This window comes from Bacillus rossius (assembly GCF_032445375.1).
Source record: "Bacillus rossius redtenbacheri isolate Brsri chromosome 4 unlocalized genomic scaffold, Brsri_v3 Brsri_v3_scf4_2, whole genome shotgun sequence".
Classification (NCBI taxonomy): domain Eukaryota; kingdom Metazoa; phylum Arthropoda; class Insecta; order Phasmatodea; family Bacillidae; genus Bacillus; species Bacillus rossius.
The window spans coordinates 9,445,678-9,470,100 of NW_026962011.1; the positions used below are offsets into that span (position 1 = coordinate 9,445,678).

General features: G+C 38.0%; 1 protein-coding gene across 1 annotated transcript; it reads right to left on the reverse strand.

Annotated features, from left to right (window-relative positions):
• Positions 1 to 852: 852 nt before the first annotated feature.
• Positions 853 to 20,743, reverse strand: LOC134542502 (E3 ubiquitin-protein ligase sina-like). The gene is made up of 3 exons (XM_063386851.1): positions 20,469 to 20,743; positions 8,736 to 9,060; positions 853 to 1,467 (listed from the first exon to the last, which is right to left on the reverse strand). Exons 2-3 carry the CDS (start codon positions 9,044 to 9,046, stop codon positions 1,008 to 1,010), a joined length of 771 nt encoding a protein of 256 aa, XP_063242921.1. The 5' UTR covers positions 9,047 to 9,060; positions 20,469 to 20,743; the 3' UTR covers positions 853 to 1,007.
• Between the last annotated feature and the right edge of the window lie 3,680 nt (positions 20,744 to 24,423).

The following is a 24,423-nucleotide window of genomic DNA, read 5'->3' on the forward strand; positions in this document are numbered from 1 at the left end:
TTCCGTTATTGTTTTTGTTTACGTACACGCTGTTACGTTTGAATAAGAAAATTAAAAATAAAGAACAAGTTTTTGGATGGTAATTTTTTTCATAATTTGCCTCAAGGTTGTTCGTTCAAGTGAATATTTTTGTTTCACGAAGAAACGGACCGTCGTAAAATTCGTTAAGATGAAATAAAACTCAAGGTTATTATATACGTTTTTGGCGGGACCAAACAATGAGTTCGGTTAAGTGAAGTGTTCGTTTAACTGAAGTTCGTTGTACTGGTGCTTTCCTGTATATTTAGGCAAAAGATTTTTGTATTACTCCTACGAGTTATAATATGTTCAAACAGAAGTGATTTTCTTCATATTAAGGGAGCAATAACAATTTTTCTGTTTTTCAAAAAACCTGTCTCATTTTTACCCCTTTAGTCAGATTTTTCCCCATAACTAACTCAACCAAGATTTTCCATGACTATATTTTATGTATCAGTTTGGAAGTGATTTGTGCAACATTACGGCAGTTATCATATCTATAAAAAGGTGATGTGTGTGTATACATATACAAACACATACAACTGTTTTAGTTGACAATGGTTTTGGGGTCTATGGACCATCAAACGAAAAATTATATATAAATTTTCTGGAAGTCACACCATGGTAACAGCTACAATCGGTAGTCTTTCATATAAATCTACCTAATAAAAAAGAGCCGACTTAATTTAGCATTAAATTAAAACTGTACAGATCTGATCAACTTGGAAATCACTTATATTAACAGTTTGTTCACAAAAGCAAAAACCACCAATTTAATAACAAAAGATAATGTACTGAGAAAAATTATATTCTTAAAAACATTAATGGCAAAGATTCACTGTAACAATATATTTTGCTCAAAGAACTAAAATCATTCAACTTACATTACATAAAAAAGACTTGGAAAAATATTTCATTTCCGTTTAGAGAAATTATGATAAAAAACATTTTTAAATATATCACCTTCCAAATGACAAAGAAAAAAAGTTTCAAAGTGCTTCAACTTTAACCTTCAACAACACATCAGAGTCAATCATGAACTGTTTCAACGCACGGATCGGGATAGAGAAACATCTCTCCGACACAAACACGCTGTTGGTGTTGACAGTGTCGGCGATGGCAGGGGCCCAGTACACGGACGAAGCTTCCTGTCCTTGCAGTTTGATCTCGTAAAGGAACTTCTTGGTGCATTCGCTCGTCACGTGCTGCACACACATCATCATCTTCCCGTTTGCCACCTCCTGTTTCACGTGCACCCAGAACAGCTCTCTGAAGTCTTTGAAGAGGAACACCATCCACCCGTTAGTCTTTGACGACAGCCAGTCCCAGGTGACGAGTGCCATGTGGTACCCTGCATCATTCTGCATGAGCTGTGTGGGATGGTCGGTGACCACGTGGTCCATTAAATTTGTCACTGACCCCCTCCACTTGCACATTCGGACAGCACACCTGGTGAAAAACAAGTAGCAGCTGTAGATACAATAATGGTTTGTACTACGAGCATGGAAATTTCCATTCTTCCTTTAACAAGATCACACACAACACCAGCTTGCTCAAGAAAGACACCAACGTAGTTCACTAGTCAGGGACTAGCAGTGCAATGTTGCCAATATTGATGCACTACCACCTCTCTCAGACCAGAATACTTACAGAAACTTGGCCCCAGCTGAGTGTGCTACTGCGTTCCTCAAGCAATACCTTGTAGCAGACAGCAATGATGAAGTGAGTAGGTACTCCCTGTTTCTTTATCACTTTCCCATGATTGGTAAATTTCGAGCCATTCTCATTCAAAATTGGCCGACTTTAAAAACTGCTTCAAGAAAGTACGCTAAAGTTTAACAGTTTTAGGATAAGTATGTAGTGTATGCCGGTAGCAAAACAGCACAAAAAACATGCATTTTTACAGTTTATACATAACATACTTAAATGTGAACTCCTCATTATCCGTTGAATTGATTTTTTACTAGCAAAAAAAGGTAAATTAGAATTATAACATAAATGAAACCAGAGATGTAACCATTGTGTAAGTAATTTAACACAGAATTCAGGTTTCGAGAAAACATTTTTCTAACTTACAGCAAACCTAACAGACAACCAGCAACACCTAATATGTAATACATTAATTTTAGAATGGGATATTATTGTTTAAATCATGATTGGTAACTTTCTTGATATGTACAATTTTTATTTCCCAAGTCCAACATGTTTCAAAAATTTGATATTAAGTATAATGTATTACTACTGTATTACTACCTGTAAGAAAATCTTAACAAAAAACTAAATTCAAAATCTACATTTTGCTAACTATAAGTTGTAATTAAACTTTGAGTAACATAAAATGTTAAAAATATCTAAGTTAGAATGTAAATACATATTTACAGAAATCTTAATAATTTTTTTTTTCTTTCCAGAGTAACCACTTCAATATACAAAATAAAATAAATAATTCACAATATTGAATATTAAAGTATGAAAGATGTCACATGTATTAAATCACAATTTAGTATTTTTTAAATGTGAAAAATAGAATTTTTTTTTTAAACAGGTTTCACTATCCAACAAATTTTTTCTGGTACCTACTGTAACTTTTATATAAGAATCATTAAAATATTAATGCAAGAGGAAAATGCATAAATATAATATTATATTGAAGAGACTGGCACCACGGATGCATGATACCACACTTGGGTCCACCATCTTGATTACTTCGGCTATAGCAGTTTCTGCATGCATGAAGTTGGACATTCAAACTGTTAAATTTATGTTGTGTAATGCGCAATCATTTCATTGCATTTTGGTGCATACTAAAATTTCATCCACAAAACGCCTAAATAAGTATAACCTCAAAAACACAGGAGATGATAATTCCGGTCTAGGGGGAAAAGTCAAATGTTAAGGCATTTGCATGCGATGCTTTCGGTACTCCTATTGTTCAGCTAACCTTGCGAAATCAATAGTACCATTGTGGTGACCGGACTTTAGGGTGCTACTGTTGGCAACACTGGTGTTGTTATGTATGTACGAGGTTTTGTGCTATGTAATGGTGGCACGGCCACGTGTACTGCAATTATGTGCTTAATAAAGTATTATGTTAATAATACGCGGTAGTATTACACTGGCGACGAGTACGGGATGCTAGTAACAAAATTAATACAAGTAAATCGAAGTGGTTAAGGGAATGGCGGCGATTGGAAGAGTAGGAGAGTTTAGCCCACAAGAGGAAGCGATCGCATCATATGCTTTGAGGTTAAAGCATTACTTCAAGGCAAACCAGATTAAGGAAGAGAACAAAGTTTCAGTGTTAATTACGGTGATCGGGCCAAAAATATTGTCGGTGTTAAGCGATTTAGTGTCGCCAGAAGGAGTAGATACAAAGTCATACGACGAGTTGATTAAGGTGTTGGTGGAACACTACACACCAAGGAAGATTGTGGTGGCTGAGCGTTATGCGTTTTATAGCAGGGTACAGAAAAGTGGAGAATCAGTAGCCGAATTCGTGGTGGCGATCAAGCATTTGGCCACGACCTGCAAATTCGGCACATTCTTAGCGGAAGCTCTTCGGGATAAGTTGGTAGTCGGAAGCGCTGACGAACGCATTCGACAGCGGTTATTGGCGGAAGACTTGTCGTTCGAGGAAGCTTATGAACTGGCCATTCGACTGGAACAAGCGGACTGTCAAAAGAATGCTACGGAATTCGGTCACCGGGCAGCAGGCGAGATAGCAAGGTTAAGTCTCTCGGACAGGCGGAAGGAGAGGGGAAGTAGCCAACAGAGCAAGTGTTTTCGTTGTGGAAAGGATGGACATGGAGCTAATGTGTGTCCATATAAAGGGGCTACGTGTTACAACTGTGCGCGAGTGGGTCACTTAGCAAGACAGTGTAACACAAAAAGCGGGCACAGGAAACAACCTCCCCCAGAATTTCGACCGGTGCATCAGGTAACGTCTGGGGAGAGGAACGAGTATGCGGTGGAGGCTGATGGTGTTGAATTGGCAGGTGGTGAGTACCCTATATACTCTATGTATAATATGCAGATGGGGACAGGTGTAAAAGGGTATCGAGTGGAACTCAAGATAGAAGGTAAGCCGCTGATAATGGAACTAGATACTGGCGCTGCAGTTAGTGTAATACCGGAAAAGATGTATCAACGGTACCTACACCACCTCAAGTATGTACCCGCAACAGTTCAGTTGAATGCATATGGAGGTCAAACGTTGCCAGTACTGGGGCAGGTGTTTGTTGAAGTAGCGTACAACCAGCAGGTAATGCGGCTACCATTGTTAGTGGTGAAGCAAGTAGGGGTTGATATGCCAGCTTTAATAGGGCGGAACTGGTTGGAACGATTAAAGATGGACTGGCGTTCCATTTGGAAGGTAGAGGTGATAGACCTTGAGAGGAAGAGAATAGTCAGCCAGCTAACACACAAGTACGCAGAAGTGTTTGGAAAAGGAGTAGGCACAATTAAGGGTCATACAGCATCGCTCCATTTGAAGCCGGGAGCTACGCCAAAGTTCTGCAAGGCCAGGTCAGTTCCCTTTGCCTTGAGGCCCCAGGTGGAAGCCGAACTGGTACGGCTGGAAAAGCAAGGTGTGATATATCCAGTGATGAAAAGTGAATGGGCGACACCATTAGTGTGTGTAAGGAAAGCTAACGGGGAGGTGAGACTGTGTGGGGATTTTAAGGTGACGTTAAATCCTGTGCTTGACAAGGATTACTACCCACTACCAAAACCGGATGACATATTTGCATCCTTAGCGGGACAAGCAATATTCTCAGTGATTGACCTGTCCACGGCTTACCAACAGTTGGAAGTGGCAGAGGAATCACAGCCATTGTTGACGGTGAACACTCATAAAGGGTTGTATCGGTTCAAGAGATTACAGTTTGGACTATCCTCAGCCCCGGCAATATTTCAATCAGTGATTGAGCAGATAGTAGGTGGAATGGATGGAGTAGTGACCTATTTGGATGACGTGTTGGTGTCCGGCCCGACTATGGAGTTGGCGCAGCAGAGGTTGGAATGGGTGTTGGGGCAGCTGCGCAAACATGGGGTGAGAATTAATGTGCCAAAATGTAAGTTCTTAGAAGCAGAGGTTAACTATCTAGGAAGAGTAGTTAGTCGGGCAGGGATGAAACCGACAGATAAACTTCTTGCAGCGATCAAGGACGCACCGGAACCGACCAACAAGAGTGAGCTCCGAGCGTATTGTGGTCTGTTAAATTATTATGGCCGGTTCTTACCACAGTTGTCCAGTCGCCTGGGAGCGTTATATGAACTACTGAAGCAGAATGTTACTTGGGAATGGACTTCGGAGAGGAGCCGCCTGTTCCATGACAGCAAGGGCTGGCTGTTACAATCAAGTATGCTCGCGCACTATGACCCAGCACAAAACTTGGTGTTGACATGTGACGCTTCACCAACTGGTGTAGGGGCCGTATTGTCCCAGGTAGATACAAAAGGTGACGAGCATCCCATTGGTTTTGTATCCAAAACCTTGTCGGCAGCAGAGAAAAATTATTCCCAATTAGATCGAGAAGCCCTTGCTCTCGTACATGGGGTGAAGAAGTTTCACGATTATTTGTACGGCCGTAAATTCATTCTCGAAACGGACCACCAGCCACTCACTGCTATATTTGGTGAGAAAAGGGGAGTACCCGCGATGGCGGCGGCTAGGTTACAGAGGTGGGCAGTACTACTGTCGGCTTATGATTACGAAATCAGATATAAGCCAGGCAAGCAGTTGCCGCATGTAGATGCTCTGTCTCGATTACCCGTGAAGGATAGTGAGACGCTTGAGACGGACGAATACAGAACCGTACCAGTGACCCAGTTTACGACCATGGTTAACTATGTGTCACCAGTACGTGACAAACCAATAGGACCAAAGGATATTAGTCAGGAAACAAATAGAGATCCGGTGTTGGCAAAGGTCAAGGATTTCATCCTGTATGGGTGGCCCACCCAGAACAAGACGGCAGAACTGGAAGTGTACTTCCGGAAACGGGAGGAACTGACAGTGGAGGAGGATTGTGTCCTTTGGGGACATAGGATCGTTATACCAACGGCACTTTGCAAGGCAGTGCTAGGTCTTCTACACGAGCAACATCCAGGAACGACGCGTATGAAGATGCTGGCACGAAGCTACGTGTGGTGGCCTGGGTTGGACAGCCAAATTGAGGAAATGGTAGCAGCGTGTCACTGTTGCCAGAGTGTCCGACCAGCAGCACCGAAGGTTCCCTTGCAGCAGTGGCCATGGCCAACTCGGAAATGGCAACGAGTACACATAGATTTTGCGTTAGTTAGAGATAAAGACCTATTGGTGGTGGTGGATGCCCATTCCAAGTGGGTGGAGGCCATTATCATGCAATCAACAACAGCAGAAGCAACAATTGGGAAGCTCAGAACATTGTTCAGTGCATATGGCCTGCCGGAACAGATAGTGTCAGATAATGGGCCACAATTTGCATCAGGAGAATTCAAGTCGTTCATGACGAAGAATGGCATTCACCATACGCTGACCCCCCCATATCATCCGCAGTCAAATGGGTTGGCGGAGAGAATGGTACAAGAAGTAAAAAGAGCGTTGAGGAAATATGTGACTGCACCCGAGGGGGCTTCGCTCTCATTGCAGCACAAATTGGACAATTTCTTGTTTTCATTTCGGAACACTCCATCATCAACCACAGGAGTAACGCCAGCGGAGTTGTTTTTGATGCGAAAACCACGCACCCGATTAAGTCTGTTAAAGCCTTCTCTGAACGATAAAATGCAGAATCAACAGACTGCCCGTCTGGAAGGTTCAGCAGCAGCCGGACGACAGCCAAGACACCTTGTAACAGACGACGAGGTTTGGGTACGCAGTGTTCGGGGAGAGAAGCTGGCATGGTTGCCAGGACGGGTGAAGACCACCATCAGTCCTGTCACGTATGAGGTTTTCGTTGACGGTAGGGTACGCTTTTGTCATGCAGACCATCTGAAGAAGAGGTACGGGGCACAAGCGGAACCCACGGAGGGGAGTCCCCAAGGCGCAAGAGGAGATGGGAGCACTAGACCGCAGGACACATTATGGTACAAAAGAAGCACTGCAAAGGCACCCATGGAGGAGCTTCAAGAAGGTGCGGAGAGGCGACCAGCAGCAAGATCACAAGAGGAGGGGGTAGAAGCAAGAGTGCAGACAGAGACGAGGCTCACACCGGAGAAGTCGCGAGAGGAAGAATGTTTTCGTGGGTTTGCAAGGGAGGAGACTAAAGAGAGTGAACATCAAGGGGCTTATAGAGAGGTTCACTTGAAGAGAACGGTACGAAAACCACAAAGACTTAATCTATAAGCTGGAGTCGGCGAGTGAGAGAGGTCTGGTAGTTGGCTATTAGTGGGAAGGAGTGTGGTGACCGGACTTTAGGGTGCTACTGTTGGCAACACTGGTGTTGTTATGTATGTACGAGGTTTTGTGCTATGTAATGGTGGCACGGCCACGTGTACTGCAATTATGTGCTTAATAAAGTATTATGTTAATAATACGCGGTAGTATTACAACCATGTTAAATTTGGTCCAAGTTTTGTATTATAAGTTTATTTTCAACATGAGAACACATGAATTTGCTCATTATTGAGGTTTGATGTTTACACATCTCTGGCAAGTACTGAAAGTATCTCTCACATTTTTTTATACGAAAAAGCTGAAAATATTCATAGCTGTTGTTGGTTTAGTGCATATGTAATGGCAATAAAAAAAATCATTAATCTCATAAACATTTACTATTGAGAAAAAATTCACATTATGTTCAGGACCACTCTTTAAACAGAGAGAGGCAATCTAATAAGTTTTTTTTTATGGAAAGCAGGTTATAAAGCAACTTTAATTCCCCTGTGTTACCCACCTATTCAGTCTCTTTCAAACAATTTTGAATCCACACACACACACCAATATATAATTTCTCCAATATTTCTAGGAATTTTGAAATTAAATAGATACTATTCAACCAAATAAATGCACACGCCAAAACACAAATTGGCCAGCTATTTTAAGTTATATGATTGTAATAATTTTTATACTTATGTAGAATTATTATTTCTTCTGCTAGGCCTATGAAAATCTATAACAATTCATATATTAGTATCAAAAATGGATGTTTTATGCAAAAGAAAATAATTTTATAGTTCTAAAATAATCATTATATAACATAACATTAAAAACTAAAATTTACAACTTAAAGAGGCCACTCCAGTGTTTTATGGGGACTACGCAACCCGCGTTAACCTCATAAGATTCAATGCTATTTTAATTTTGCTTATAACTTATTAACTAATATAGATTTCGAAATGATGCTTGCTTTATATGAAAGACAACGATGCTCTTATCAAAGCCCCTTTCTTCAAAAACGTGCATAAATTATGGTTCAAACCTAGACAATACACTTATTAATCCATAATTTATGCACGTTTTTGAAGAAAGGGGCTTTGATAAGAGCATCGTTGTCTTACATATCAAGCTTTCATCATTTCGAAATCTATATTAGTTAATTAGTTATAAGTAAAATGAAAATAGCATTGAATCTTATTAGGTTAACGCAGGTTGCGTAGTGCCCCTGAAACACTGAGTGGCCTCTTAAGTGATTGTTTTCCCTGACCATTTACAAATTCCCAAACTTTTTCATATTTTCAACTTGTGTAGCAGCCCTGAGATATACTCTACAAGAAAAATTAAGTTGAAAATTTACCTGCGATTCCCATAAGTGCAAACCTTGTTGTGTTTCTTCAGTTCCTCAAACTTAAGTGTGACAGGGCAGCCTTGGCCTTTGAACTCACAAGGGAACTCCATCTTGCTGGCTATCTCCTCCAGGGGGTGGTTGCGGGTCTCGATGAACTCGCTCCGGCACGTCGGGCAGCTGTGCACCTTCTTGATACACTCGCTGCAGATGTTGTGGCCGTTGCGGCACTGCCTGATGGGGCTCGACATGTACATGAAGCACACGGGGCACTCCAGCACCGAGAGCAGGCTGCTGCTCAGGTCGGCCAAGTGCGCGGACATCTTGCAGCCGTCTCCTGGAACCAAGGCGTCTCCGACGAGTGAGCGATGGCTGCAAGGTGGACCAGCAGTGTTGCCAGGCGTACCAGATATCTGGTAAATGTACTAGAATTTCACCTTGGGTGCATATCAGGTATCAAAATATTTAGTTCAAAGAACATACGTGACCGTAGAGATATGGTCAAAGTAAACACTAAAATAGCTGCCCGCCATTAATCGTTATTTAGTTGAAAATAAAATTTTTGAGTAATTAATGAAAATGGTTAATATTATTACATCAAAAGTAAAATTTTTTTTTTAGGTTTTTAAGTTTTGATTATTCACACATTATAAAGATATATACATTTTTTTTTAAAATCAAAATAACATACAGTACCTGCAAAAAATCACCATAAAAGCTAGTTTTTTTTAGTAGTATACCATAATTTTAAGATGGAAAAAGAGAATTAAAATTGCCAGGTTCTAGAATGTTATCTTCCTATTTAGCAACACTGGTTCTTAGATTATTTGTACTACCCAATGTTAACCATTTTACACACAAATCTTTGAAAAGGGGGGGGGGGGGGGGGAAATTTGGCTGATTTGGTTAAAAGAAAAAGGTTTTCAAACCAGAAAAATACTCAAAATATTTGTAATTCTCTACCTTAGTACAGTGTTAAAAAGGTTGTTAACATTAGGTATGTATTTTATTACTGTTTGATGGAACGTTAAGTGTGTTAATGTAAATTTTTGAAGTAATACCATATGAAAGATAAGTTTTATTTGTGTGTTAAGAACAGGAACAGTAAAACTTTGGTTAACTGTTTCAATGGTTTAAATTATAAATGCCTTAAAACAAATGTGTCCTGATACACTAAGAAAGTAGAAACTTCTTTTGTATAATTCTGTTATCTTTCTTGCTTTGTGATAACAAGAAACTAAGGATTGATAGATCTTTCAAACAAAGATAACTTATATATCCACTGCTGATAAGTTAAAAGAAATTGATGATTTTCAACTAAGGAAATTCAAGGTTAATATTCTGTTTAAAGCACAAGATATTTATTAACTAGTGCGTAGAGTCAAGAAAGTGCAGAATAAGACACAAAAAAGTTTGCAGATTACAAAAAACGAATCTTAAGATCAGAAAATGATTATCTAAGAATTTGACAACAAAAAAAAAAAATTCACATTCCCACATGTAGGAAAGCCTCTTGTCATTATTGTGACTACCAAATAATATGTGGTCAGAGAAAGTTTTTTTTCCAAACCTCAAAAGTCAGAGAATTTTTCATCACAGGTTGCAAGCCACCCTGAAGTATTTCGCTGGGTCCGCATGCCCTTCCACAAAGTGCCCATCAGTTTACAACCGTGCTATACCCCCAAACCATTACTCACTAAATTTCTGCTTTATAAACTCCAGTTTAAATTACAGATTCAAGATTTGTGCAAAATGACTATACAGCAGAACTTCGTTACCGCACATCAACTGGGGCCACGGCCAATCTAAATTAAATCCGGGTTATCTAGAGAATGAAAAAATAAATAAATAAATAAATAAATAAAGAACATGTACGTACTTACCAAAAATACTTTTAATGGAGTTTATAGGTAGTCTGTAATAAAAATGGCAGTGAGGTTCTGCTGCCTGAGTTTTGTGTATCGCTTATAAGCAGTGCAATCTCGCATCCGTTTTAGTATTTGAAGCTTGTTAGGCGATGTTTTGGCTTGACTCTCAAAATAAACCATTTATTATTCTATGTTTGCTAGTGCTTCTGCATGGGTCATAACCACAGCTCGTTCATCAACACTACGGATGGAAAGACACATTGTCAATCAGAAAAACAGCCTCATTGGGACGGTCACAGATCTTCAAATATTTTTTTACCAACAGTAAAAAAAAGTTCTTGAAAAACACATTGTTTGAAAGCTATTTATCATCTGTTAAACAAGTTTTCATTTACTAACAACACTTTTTTTTTCTTTCAAAAACTGGTCCGGGTTATCCGGACGTCCGGGTTAAAGAAGTCTGGGTTATTCAGACGTCCGGGTTAAAGAGAACCGGGTTAAGGAGGTTCTATTGTATATATTTTTTTACTCTACAGTCTTCCTCCGAGACAGGTACCGAGGATATGTACAGGATATAAATAGTATGTAGAGGAGATCAATATATGAACAGGAAAATTCAAAATTAAACTGACATATTGCAAAAAATATACATCTGGAACAAATATGACTACTTATAATTATGACAGTAATTCTTTCAGATTAAAAAAAAACATAAAATAACCACATGAAACAGTTCATTCAGATCTTAATGGACTTAAAATTTGTGGAGTAAAAAATATATAGTAATTTTGTACAAATCTATCTGAGGAAAAAAGAATTGTAGGAAAACATTTTGAAAAACTTAGATACAGGTTGAGAAGCAGGAAGGAAGGATGTGTACATGAAACCAGTACAAATCAAAATACATATGTTTCTGCTAAAACTTTCAATTTTTCATTAATCTCATAATTACAAATTGTCAGTAAAAAGACATTACAATATTCCATGACTACCTAAGAAATTACCTGATATTTCCCTGCATTTCCTGAAAATGATGACTTATCCAGGTTTTCCCTGTTTCTATCCACCCTGCACTTAAACCAGGGCGTGACGTGGCCTGTGTGGACATGAGAACTTAAATCCCATTTTAAAAAATACCTCAATCTATAAATATTTGGCCTTTTCTGCATGTAACAAGGAAATACCCTGCGTGTTCATAAAGACAGGTCCTTGTCTTGTAGTCAATAACAAGCACTTAATAACTGTGCAATATGTTTAATTATACACTGGTAATAGCTAACCCATAGTAAAAAAATTGATAATGATGCTCCTAAAAAAACACCCTTAGGACATGAATCAGAATAGGCGATGTTCAGTCACATAGTGACAAAAAATAAATTATCGCTTTTATTTCGAAATTCCACAAAACTATTGGAATTAATTACTTAAACAGTCTTCCCCAGAGACAGGTACTGAGGATATGTATAAAAGGTTTTAAAAGATAATCAACAAACAGAAGTAAAGTCAGTGATGCGAAATGAAGCCCTCTGGTGAGAGCCTCAGGGAATGATGTATTCTGACTAGGCTGGAGGCAGCACACAATGGCAACACGTCAGAACCTTCACGCCCACGCTGAACGGTATAGTGAAATCCTGGCACAAACATTAATTAAATTAAACATACTCATACCCACATAATTAAACCTGTTTGTTTAAGACTAAATAAAAACTTGAAATACTTGCATTAAAATTTTATTTATTATAATTTATTTCTAAACAGGGGTAAATTCTGAAAAGTTCAGCATCCTCCTGGTATCTATAAAATTAATTGCACAAAAAAATGTTTGCATGTCTAATACAGTCTAAATAAATTTGTTTGAAAATAAACCAATTAAAAATATTACTTTATACTTTATAAGTGCATGACACTGAGTCTACTGTGCGCTTCGACCTTTTTCCAGGGTTGCAGAGTGCTGTTCAAATTGGATCGTGCCAAGTGCAGCAAGTCACTTGCTGCACACCTGAATAGATTAGAAAAGAAGCTAGAAGCATGTTGGAGAAGGAAGGATGGGGAGTTGCATGAGGCTCCAGGGAGTGTAGCCCCTAGACAAGTCAAGCATGTCAACAAGATTGAAAGAAAATTTAATTTGCAGAATCACAAATGGTAGATTGACAATAAACAGGATTAACTCAATGAAAAATCGTACATGCGAGGACAGAATATTACTTGATACGTCGTAAGTGTATTACCAAGTGAGATGGTGCAACAGAAAAATTCAGAAATTGCTTTTGAGAAGACCTAGATTCATATTCCCATTTATATGTATATGAAGATTTTTTTTTTAAATGTGAAAAACATGCTTCCTCTTTGTTTATTTACACATTCTTTAGTGTTTCAATACTTTAATTGCTTCGTTATTACTTGTTTCAGCATAGCACATGTTGCTAGACCCTTGTTTATGCCATGGTACCAGTTCTGATGCCAAATGCTCAAGGGAACTCAATTCATAGTTTGTTAAAACACATTAGGTACATAATGGTGTGTTTAGCAAGGTTTTAGAGAAAGTTTTTACAGTGTCAATAATTTGATACAGCAAAATAATTTAATTTTTACATTTAATTTATGGTCTTGTCATTTTTTTCCCCCAAATATTGATCATGCATGCACGGGTAAGGCTAAGGATATTAAGTGCCTCAAAAATTGGTATGAGTTTAGTTTTTATTTACAATGTGTTCCTGTTTTTTTAATTGTGTATTCTTTATACATATGTATATTACTGTAAAAATTTTCTGTGATTTAATCGTTGTTAATTGCAGCCCCAGAATATCATAAAATTGCTTTATTCCACATAAGATAAAATTTTGATTTGTGCAGTTAGCAAAATTTTATATATTTTAAAAACATTTATATTTTTTTTTAAATTCTAACAACACAAAAAAAGAAAGGTTTATTTGACGTGACGTAAAATAAATCGATGAACATCGGCTGCAAAGCACGAAAAAGTGTCCCGTTAAACACATTGTTCCGTTACACTGTGTCCCATTACGCTTATTGATCCGTTGCGCTGTGTCCTGTTACACTCATTGTTCCGTTACGCTGTGTTCCGTTACGCTGTCGGCGAGTGTAGTAATAATAGATTATGTTACAATCGACTAAAAAATTATGGTGATTCATAATTGATGACAGTTTATTTATATGTAAACTTGTTCATTATTATATTTAAACTTTATAGCTAAACTGCAGTTTTTAAAATTAATAACAAGTCATCTACACGTGAACTGTTTCATCGACTGTTTATAAAGTGAAGTGAAAAGTTAATGTGGTTTTCATTGCTTATTACAACAACAATTTTGGCAATAAAGGTTAATTATTCTTGCATTTTAAAAATCTGATTACTAGTATAATTTCAAGTATTTATTCTTTTATTGTTAAAATAAAAATGATTCAATTTTATTCATAAAAGTATGCAATCATTTCATCAATGTTTTGTAATGACGTCACATTAAACTATCGTCCGTAAACCGACTTTACAGACAACCAATTTTTTTATAAATTTTAAATCTTGTTTTTTTTTGTTTTAATTCCATCTGAATAATGGAAAACTCAAATGTCATGAAGGGCTAAATTTTGGATAGTTGTATTGTTTCATAGGAAATTTTTTAATGAGAGTGGCTTTAACATAAAAATATTTAGACAGTGACGTAGATATTACCTAAAAAGTTTAAAATAAAAAGCAAAATTAAAAATTTTGTAAAAACCGATGATGGATGTAAACGTTATCAAAAAAGGATTAAACAAATTTTTGAAAAACCTCCGACTAAAAGGAAGTAAGTAACAAAAGATAAAAATCATTTTAAAAAGGATTGATCTGTCAAAAACTATGACATTTCTTAGAGTTCCTACATTTATGTACATATTTGTTGCTCGTAAAGATAGACACAGCAATAATATCAAATATAGGTACTACACATATTCACCTAACTATTAAAATACCTAATGACAAACCCAAGAAAATCTATCAGGGCTACCATTCCCTGCCCCAAAATGAACTAAAATTTTGCATTTTGTGTTTGTGACTAATTGAAATTGTGTTGGGTACGTAAATAAATGTAGTCTTTAATTGATATAAATGGCTGCATCTCTAAGAGACACATAATAGCTTTTCTTTACCACTATATTTTAATTGAAATTGGGAACATAGATAGCAATTAAATTAGAGGAAGTTTTTAAGATGGAACACTGACCGTCTGGAGAATATTTAATTTAACAATTTTTTCAGACTGCAGAAAAACCTGTCACTGTTATAAAATAATTTCATTAAATAATTGGGGGTAAGAGCTTTAATTTCATGCATTTGTTGTTGTACTTGTGTTGTTACCCTCAATAAGTTTTGAGTTTGTTTAGAAATTAGTTTGATTAAACATTATTCAGACACTCAGTGTTCAATCTTTTACCTTCTCTATTATTTGCAATAAACGAGTTCAGCAACCTTGGGAAGCAATTTATACCATACATTCTCAACTCATTTTTATGTATTTTTGAGTAGCTACATTAAAAGTACTGTAAAATAATGAGTGGATGGTTAAGTAAAGTTAGCTACATTTAAAAACTGTAAAAAGATGGACTTAGGTAAGCAAAATTAAAATTACAGATTGCAGTTCCACAGGAAAATCCAGGAATATTACCTCCGAAATTGACAATATTTTAATTGTAGTTTAAAAAATCAATAAGATAATTCCTAAAATGGTACATATGTAGTTGGGTGATGTGTGTTAAAATTTTTTTTTAATTCAAAAATAATTTTATTTTATGCTCTTTAACTTCCTCTTTTCATTAAACCCGGCAGAGATAAGAAATTCCAAATACTTTAGGAGATATCGAATTTTTTAATTTTCATATTTACCATGAATTGTAATGTTTGTTTGAAAACCGTCATAGATTGGGCATCCTTTTGTAGGGAAGTTTTAATAAGTGGAGTTTGGACGTAAATGTAGAGAAATTGGGTGGGCCGGGGAAAGTTGTCGAAATTGATGAGGCTAAAATTGGTAAGCGTAAGAATAATAAGGGGGCGAGTCATCCAGGGTCAGTGGGTTTTTGGCAGAATCGAGAGAAATGGTGATGATAATTTTCTCATTCCTGTCAAAGATCGTACAACTTATAATTGATTTTCTCAGCATGATTATCTTCACCTGAAGGTAAATCATAGTATGAACGTTGTTGATCCCGACACAGGGACACACACCCAAAGAATAGAGAGACTTTGGCGGGAAGAAAGGCAGAATGTACCTCGATATGGTCGACGAGTTGACCACGTCAGGTACCTAGCGGAATTCATGTTCCACTGGAGATATTGCGACGTAGATGAACAACTACATCATTTTCTACTACTGGAAAATTAATTGTACCCGCCTCTAACTTAGTTGAGTTTTTAACGTTTCAAATTTTAATGTTTTATTTTATATTTGGATATTGCTGCACAAGTAATAAGTAAAAAAAAATTACGATAGTTCCTACTGTTCTGTTCATCCATTGTCCCGGTTTGTTAGGTCTGGTCAGGTACATTATAAATTCTTTAACACTAAACAACCATTAAAATTATGTAATTCATATTATTTTTAATGTCCGCTTAGTTTGAAAGTATTTATAATGTAACTGACCTGACCTAAACAATCATTTTAATTAATTAGGCATTCACGAACACACTGCAAAATATCTCCTAAAGTATTTGTAATTTCTTATCTCCGCCGGGTTTTATGAAAAGTGGAAGTTAAAAAGCATAGAAAAAAGTATTTTCGGAATTAAAATTTTTTTTTTAACAAATATTGCCCAACTACCTATTTACCCCTAAAATATACATTGGGCCCTTACAACAACATTTTATATTCATTGGTTTATGCATGACTTTCCATATCTTGAAACATATTGATCATAATTTTCGGTATTAGAAAATGAACAGAAGATGACATAGATAGTAATATCAACATAGAAATATTATTTCAGTACATTATGAGACAATCAAAAAACTTTAGGAACTCTTCAATGTATTTATCACAAGGTTTGGTTAATTCCTAACAATTTAAGTGGGTAAATATGTAGTGTACGGATTAGCGTCAAAAATTTTTTTTAAAAATCTGAAATAACTTTCATTATATGCTCTTTTACGTCCTATTTTCATTACAGACTGCGGAGATAAGAAATTCCAAATACTTTAGGAGATATAGAATTTTTTAATTTTCATATTTGGGCGATATTTGTTAAAAAAAAATTTAAAATTCCAAAAATACTTTTATTCTGTGTTCTTTAACTTCCTCTTTTCATTAAACCCGGCGGAGATAAGATATTCCAAATACTTTAGGAGATATCGAATTTTTTAATTTTCATCCTGTGCACTCATACGGCTTTTAACATTGTTGCTTGTTTACAAGTATGATTTTTTTTTTGTGACGTAGGTGAACGACTACATCATGTAAATAGAAAATTACGTGAGTTTTTACTGTACATCCTTTGTCCTGGTTTGTTAGGTCAGGTCAGCTACATTATAAATACTTTAAAACTAAACAACCATTAAAATTAATTTTATTATTTTTAATGTCCGTTTAGTTTCAAAGTATTTATAATGTAGCTGACCTGACCTAATCTACCTTTGTCCCGTTTTGTTAGGTCAGGTCAGTTACATTATAAATACTTAAAATTATACAAGTAAAATTAATTGATATTATTTTTAATTTCTGTTTATTTTGAAGTATTTATAATGTAACTAACCTTACCTAATGGAAAATTTCTGTTATTTAGGCATTCACACACACACTGCAAAATATAAAATGGCGAAGGTCGAATGATTACATAGGTCTTGTATTGCAAAATAAGAACAGCGATATCTCCAAAAGTAATTGGAATTTCTTATCTCCGCAGGCTGTAATGAACAGAGGACGTAAAAGAGCATATAATGAAAGTTATTTCAGATTTTTTAAAACATTTTTGACGCTAATCCGTACACTATATATTTACCTTTAAGTGAAATATATATATTTTTTTATAAGAAATAAATTGAATTATTTTTTCCTTAAAAGAAAAGTAATAGACGTCAATAATTAATTGTTGCATTTTTAAACTTTTAAGTTAAAAACATTCAATTTCAGCCACGACTGAGGTAGTTGTGGTTAGATTCAAACATGTGTTGGTGCCATCAAATAAGTGCTACATTTAAAATATGGAAAATTATTATCAAGTTAGTTTTTAGGTATTATTAATGTAATTGAAATCATAACAAACCTACGGTAAATATGTAGTTGGGCGGTATTTGCGAAAAAAAAATGTTAAAAATCCGAAAATACCTTTATTGTATGCTCTTCAACTTCCTCTTTTCATTAAAAGCGGCGGAGGTAAGAAATTCGAAATACCTTAGAAGATATCGAATTTTTAAATTTCATCACATGTAGTTCAGCGGTATTTGCGAAAAAAAATGTTGAAAATCCGAAAATACCTTTATTATATGCTCTTCAACTTCCTCTTTTCATTAAAAGCGGCGGAGATAAGAAATTCCAAATACTTTAGGAGATATCAAATTTTTAAATTTCATCACAATACTAGTGCATTGATGTGGCTTTCACCATTGTTTCTTGTTTACGAGTATCTACTTTTTTTTTATTGGATAATGATGTCACGTGATTGATCATGATAGGCCAGAATTCAAATGAACCAATACGTGATTATTTAGTTAATTTATTGTTTAAAACTGTGTTTAATTACCACCTCCAACTTAGGTGAGTTTTTAACGTTTCTAATTTTAAAGTCTTATTTGTTATTTTGATATTGTTGCGCAAGTAATAAGTAACAAAAAAATTTTCGTGAGTTGTTACTGTTCATCCTTTGTTACAGGTTTGTTAGGGAAGGTCAGTTACATTATAAATAATTTAAAACTAAAGAATAATTAAAATTAATTCACATTATTTTTAATATCACCTTAGTTTGAAAGTATTTATAATGTAACTAACCTGACCCAATCAACCATTTTAGTTTACTGTTCATCCTCTGTCCGGGTTTGTTTGGTCAGGTCAGTTACATTATAAATATTTTAAAACTAAACAGCCATTAAAATTAATTCACATTATTTTTAATGTCGGCTTAGTTTGAAAGTATTAATAATGTAACTGACCTGACCTAATCAACCATTTTATTAATTACGCATTCACAGTTCACGTATTCACGAACACATGGCAAAATAACAATAATAGCGTCCCTCGAATGGTTCCACAGGTCTTGTATTGCAAAATTAAAAAATTCTATATCTCCTAAAGTATTTGGAATTTCTTATCTCCGTCGCTTTTAATGAAAAGAGGAAGTTGAAGAGCATATAATAAAGGTATTTTCGGATTTTTAACTTTTTTTTTCCGCTAATACCGCTGAACTACATATGATGAAAATTAAAAATTTGATCTCTCCTAAAGTATTTGGAATTTATTACATCCGCCACTTTTAATGAAAAGAGTAAGTTGAAGAGCATATAATAAAGGTGGTAAATATGTAGTTAAGCGGGATTTGCGAGAAAAAAAATGTTGAAATATCCGAAAATACCTTTATTATATGCTCTTCAACGTCCTCTTTTCATTAAAAGCGGCGGAGGTAAGAAATTCCAAATACTTTAGGAGATATCAAATTTTTAAATATCATAATATGTAGTTCAGCGGTATTTGCGAAAAAAAATTTTAAAAATCCGAAAATACCTTTATTATATGCTCTTCAACTTCCTCTTTTCATTAAAAGCGGTGGAGATAAGAAATTCTAAATACTTTAGGAGATATCGAATTTTTAAATTTAATCATAATACCAGTGCATTCATGTGGCATGGTCCATTGTTTCTTGTTTATTAATATATCTATTTTTTTTAATTGGATAATGATGTCACGTGATTGTTCGTGATAGGCCAGAATTCAAATGAACCAATACGTGATTATTTAGTTAATTTATTGTTTAAAATAGTGTTTAATTACCGCCTCCAACTTAGGTGAGTTTTTAACGTTTCTAATTTTAAAGTCTTATTTGTTATTTGGTTTATATTGTTGTGCAAGTAATAAGTAACAAAAATTTTTTACGTGAGTTGTTACTGTTCATCCTTTGTCCCGGTTTGTTAGGTCAGGTCAGTTACATTATAAATACTTTAATAACTAAAGAACCATTGTAATTAATTCATATTATTTTTAATTAATGTAGGCTTAGTTTCAAAGTATTTATAATGTAACTGACCTGACCTAATCGACCATTTTCATTAGTAAGGCATTCACAAACACATGGCAATAAAAAAAATTGCGTCGGTCGAACGATTACACAGGTCTTGTAGGCCTATAGCAAAATAAGAACAGCAATATCTTTAAAGTATTTGGAATTTCTTATCTCTGCCGCTTTTAAAGAAAAGAGGAAGTTGAAGAGCATATAATAAAGGTATTTTCGGATTTTTAACTTTTTTTTTCGCAAATACCGCTGAACTACAATGTTGAAATTTAAAAATTCTATATCTCCTAAAGTATTTGGAATTTCTTATCTCCGCCGCTTTTAATGAAAAGAGGAAGGTAAAGAGCATATAATAAAAGTATTTTCGGAATTTTACCATTTCTTTTCGCAAATCCCGCTCAACTACATATTATACACACACACACACACACACACACGCACACACACGCACACACACGCGCGCGCGCGCGCACACACACACACACACATATATATATATATATATATATATATATACACATAGAATATATTCTAATTTTTGTTCTCTTTTCCATGTAACGCACTAGCAACAAATTACTTTTATAATTATCCCCGTCTTCAAAGCCCTACCCAGTATAAAGTATCTTAAAAACCAATAGAAAGACATCTAGCAATAATACATAAAAAATACCTGTCGCAATCCAGCTGTAACAATTCGCCGATACTTCAAAGTGTTATCTTGATGTTAGGTACCTAAATAGGCCATTTGCTTTTACAAAAATTAAAATTCAACTCTTATCTTCTTATCAAAACATTTACATTGTAAATAACGAACATACCCAGGGTTGCCAATGCCAATATCAAATTACAAATAACATTTAAATTAAAATTACCCTTTTCATTACAAAAATATTCGACCTAGAGTACCGTATACAAGTAGAGAACAAAACGGTCGGTACTAATGTGCAACAGCCGACCAGAGATTAGACAAAGTTACAGATGGAGCATAAGCTCTGAAAACTGGAGCCAGTTAGTTCACGTAAGAAGATGGCGACCATTTGTTTATATTCGCGAACAGCTGGTATGTGCGTAAGATGTCCTAATAACTCTCATCTGACGAAAATCAAAATAAATGCAAAGTCAAGACATCATATGTATGCCAGCGTATTTTTCCGTGATAAAATTTTAAATTATTGTATCTGGTAACCCCAAAATGCTATAATAAAGGAGAATGAACCCATATATTTATAAACCAGCTTCAAAGTTCATGTGACCTTGACTACATTATAGACTAATCCTGACCGCAGCTACGTTTGACAAACACATAGCCATATATAGATTCGAAATGTAATGTCCTTCCCTTTTTTTGTAACATAATAGGTCTTTCCGACAGAAATTGCATCGAGGTTAACTGATTTACCGACTTGCCGAACATATCATTAATTGGATTTTCGCACTAAATTTGAATCGCAAATGATTGCCGTCACCACGTGTAGAGTCGAAATTGTTTTTCTCAGCTTTTTACTTCATCAAAGTGACCCCCATTTTTTATTCCATTGTACATGAGTGGTGATCCTTTGTGAAGGGTGCAGAATTAGGCCTTGGCCTCACATTCGCCCTTGAGTTTTGTTTACAATAATAATAACTATGGCTTGCAATTGGGCTTTCACCCGGTGGAAAGTTTTATACATCACTCCCTTTCCAAACCTGGGTGCCCTAAACAATCCAACACCCCCAACCTTCACCAGCTGCCCCCTCAGTATATTCCACTCCCTCACCACCATCGACTGTCTACCCCTCTCCATCCTCCTCCAAAACATTCGGATCTTCTCACTGTTGTTCCCTCTCCCTCTGTAGTCACCTCTGACTAATTGGGAACCTAAACTTTTCCATCCTCCCTCCCCCTTCAAAACCCTGAACAGCCTCTCTACCCTTAGCCTGTCCACAATGAACTCCACTCCATTTCCTTCATCATCACTAATGGTCTGTAGTTACCTTCATTCTCATCCTCTTGCCCTCGCTTTCTCCACCTACCTCTCACCTACATAGCCGCCCTCCTCTGAACCTTCTCTCCTTCATTGAAGGGATCCCATACTGCAGCTGAATACTCCAGCATTGGAAAAGTTTTGGGTTACCTACCTACATTAAAACAAGAAACACCATGTAAGACAAATATTACGTTAAATTCCCTACGACACTATTCTTTTTGGGAAGGGTAGGAAAGAGTGGAGAGTATATTTTCACCGTAATTGTATATTTGTTTAAGATATTGTTTCTGCACTATTTCTGGCCAAAAATTGCCATAGATACCTCTGGAGGTAGCCAGGGGCTGTCATGCAGAGTGTGGACCGGCATACCTCAGGCCCATTCCCCACCTGTGTCACCATCGTCGTACCCTCGGAGGGCATGCCCAGGGCCAGGGGCTGTGCCCGGTCCACATCGCTCTCCCTGCTGAGGAGCTTCACCGTCACTCCGTTGGTCGTCGAGTTGTCATAGGGCACCGGCGCACCCCCATCCGTCATTCCCATGGGCATGTGGGCCCCTGGCAGCGCCTCACACTGTGGTCCAGAAAAGTCACCGTCGGGTCGCTCAGGTCTACCAGGTCCTCGAGGATGGTGTCGTTGGCGGACACGTCCTCAATTGTGACGTCTGTCTCGTGCTGTCCGTCATCATCGTCGGGGAGAATCGCGTCCACGAGGCACTCCAGCTCGTCCAGGCTCGAACCCTGTGGTCTCCCTTCGTCAGACGAGTCAGATGTCATAGCTCTCTCCTGAGTCACTTGAGTGTGGCGGCTGTTCAATAACCGGGTCCCCCGGGGGTCGACTGGTCCTGCCCGGTCTGATCAGGTCCCTTCACCAGATCATCGGTGGGCAGAGGGCTCTGAAGAACGTCGTCATCGGTCGAGTACGTCAGTCGAAGGTCGTCCCTGTGCACCTTCGTCATGCGTCCATCAGCGCGACGGACGAGGTACGTAGCACTATCCAGATGGGCGACCACCACCTGCAGGCCCGCCGACTTGGGGGCCAGGCCGTGCGAAAAAAAAACCTGTTGCCTGACGACAGGTGGTGGCACCGAATGTATACCCACACTCCTGGCTCGAGCAGGCTAGGAGGCCAGGTCGTGTGGGGCGTTCGTCGCACCAGGAACAGCTCCTGGCATCATCGGGCATCGTCACGTAACTCGTCAGCGGTCATGGTGTCAGTGTAAACGAGTCCTTGCACCTCCCCGGGCAGGGCGAGATTGCAGCCCTGTACCAGTTCGGCGGGAGAGTGGCCCATGACTGCGTTCGTCCAGCAGCGCAGGCAGTACAGCAATGTCGGCAAGTGCAGGTCCCACTTGGTGTGGTCCTCGTCCAACCAGATGCGAAGCTGAATTTTTATGTCCTGGTTCCGCCTCCTTTGTGGCAACTGTCTGCCAGTCGCCTTGTGTCTCGTCCTCCTGAGGGGAGGGCATTGCCGCTTCCATGTCTGTCATGCTGTAGTTCACTTCAGTTCCTCACACTCGTGAGCACCCACTGACCGTCCCCCGGGACTAAGTTAGCCGGTTCAGGCTAGGCTGAAGGGGATCTAACTCCCCGGGTGTCTCAGAGCTCGCCGGTCGTAAATATTACCGTTACCTGGTACCGTTACACTCTCTATCTGCCTGCGCACTCTGGGTGCACAGGCTACCTTTTAGGAAAAACACTGGGTAGCACTGAGAAGTGCTACACACAGCTTTAGGAGCGGAGCTCCTCTTCGCACGTCCGTCCTCGGCCAAGGCTCAAGGCAAACTCCTTTTCTTTCGCTGTCTAGGCAATTTTATTTTTCCTAGCCTAAGTTAATTCTAAGTGTGTAGGGGAGGGTCCAGGTTAGGGGAGGACCTAGGTGTGTCTCAGGCCGAAGCCTATACACTCTACCATGCGGGTTTCGAACCATGCAGTACAAGGGCACGTGCAATTGTGTGCGTGTTGGGGTTTACTGGCCAGCCATGGCTGCAATTGGTGCCATGACTGACGCCCCATTGGTCGCCTAGCCTAAAAGCTAGCTAAGTGTGACCCAGGTAAAACCTGCATAGACACAGGGAAAACCCTGGGCCGGGTCATGCGGGGATCAATTATCATGCATTAAGCAAGCAGGTAACTACTGGACAAGAGGGAAGAAGGGTCCAGGTAAGAAGAGTTGGAGGGGCTGAAAAATCAACCATGCTGGAGTTGGGTGCTTGGGCCTTGCGGCCCGCATTTAAAGGTTGGGAACTCCTGGGTTATTATTAACCAGGGGCGGGCGACTTCACTTGTCGACCCAGCCACAGCTGCCCAGGCAGCCACAGTTAAGACAGAAGTGAGCAGACGAGCCAGTAAACCGGCTCGAACTGCAGGCGCACGGAGCGAAAGGCAGCCTGACGTTGCACCATCTTCATCTTCCTTCTTCAGGTCAACAGCAGTACTTTTCAAGCCAGGGTGGGGGGAGGGAACCAACCTCGCCACCCAAAATCCCCGAGACGGTTTAAGGTCGCGCCGCTCGAGGCTACTGCTGCCACAGCTACAGCAGCCCCAGCTGAAGGTTCCTGATGTCTTCCTTCAGAGTTCCGATGAATTTCAATTCCGTTGCGCGCGCAGCAGTTCACAGCTCCGCAAGTTCCAGCCCGCAGTTCGTCTACACTTCGCCACT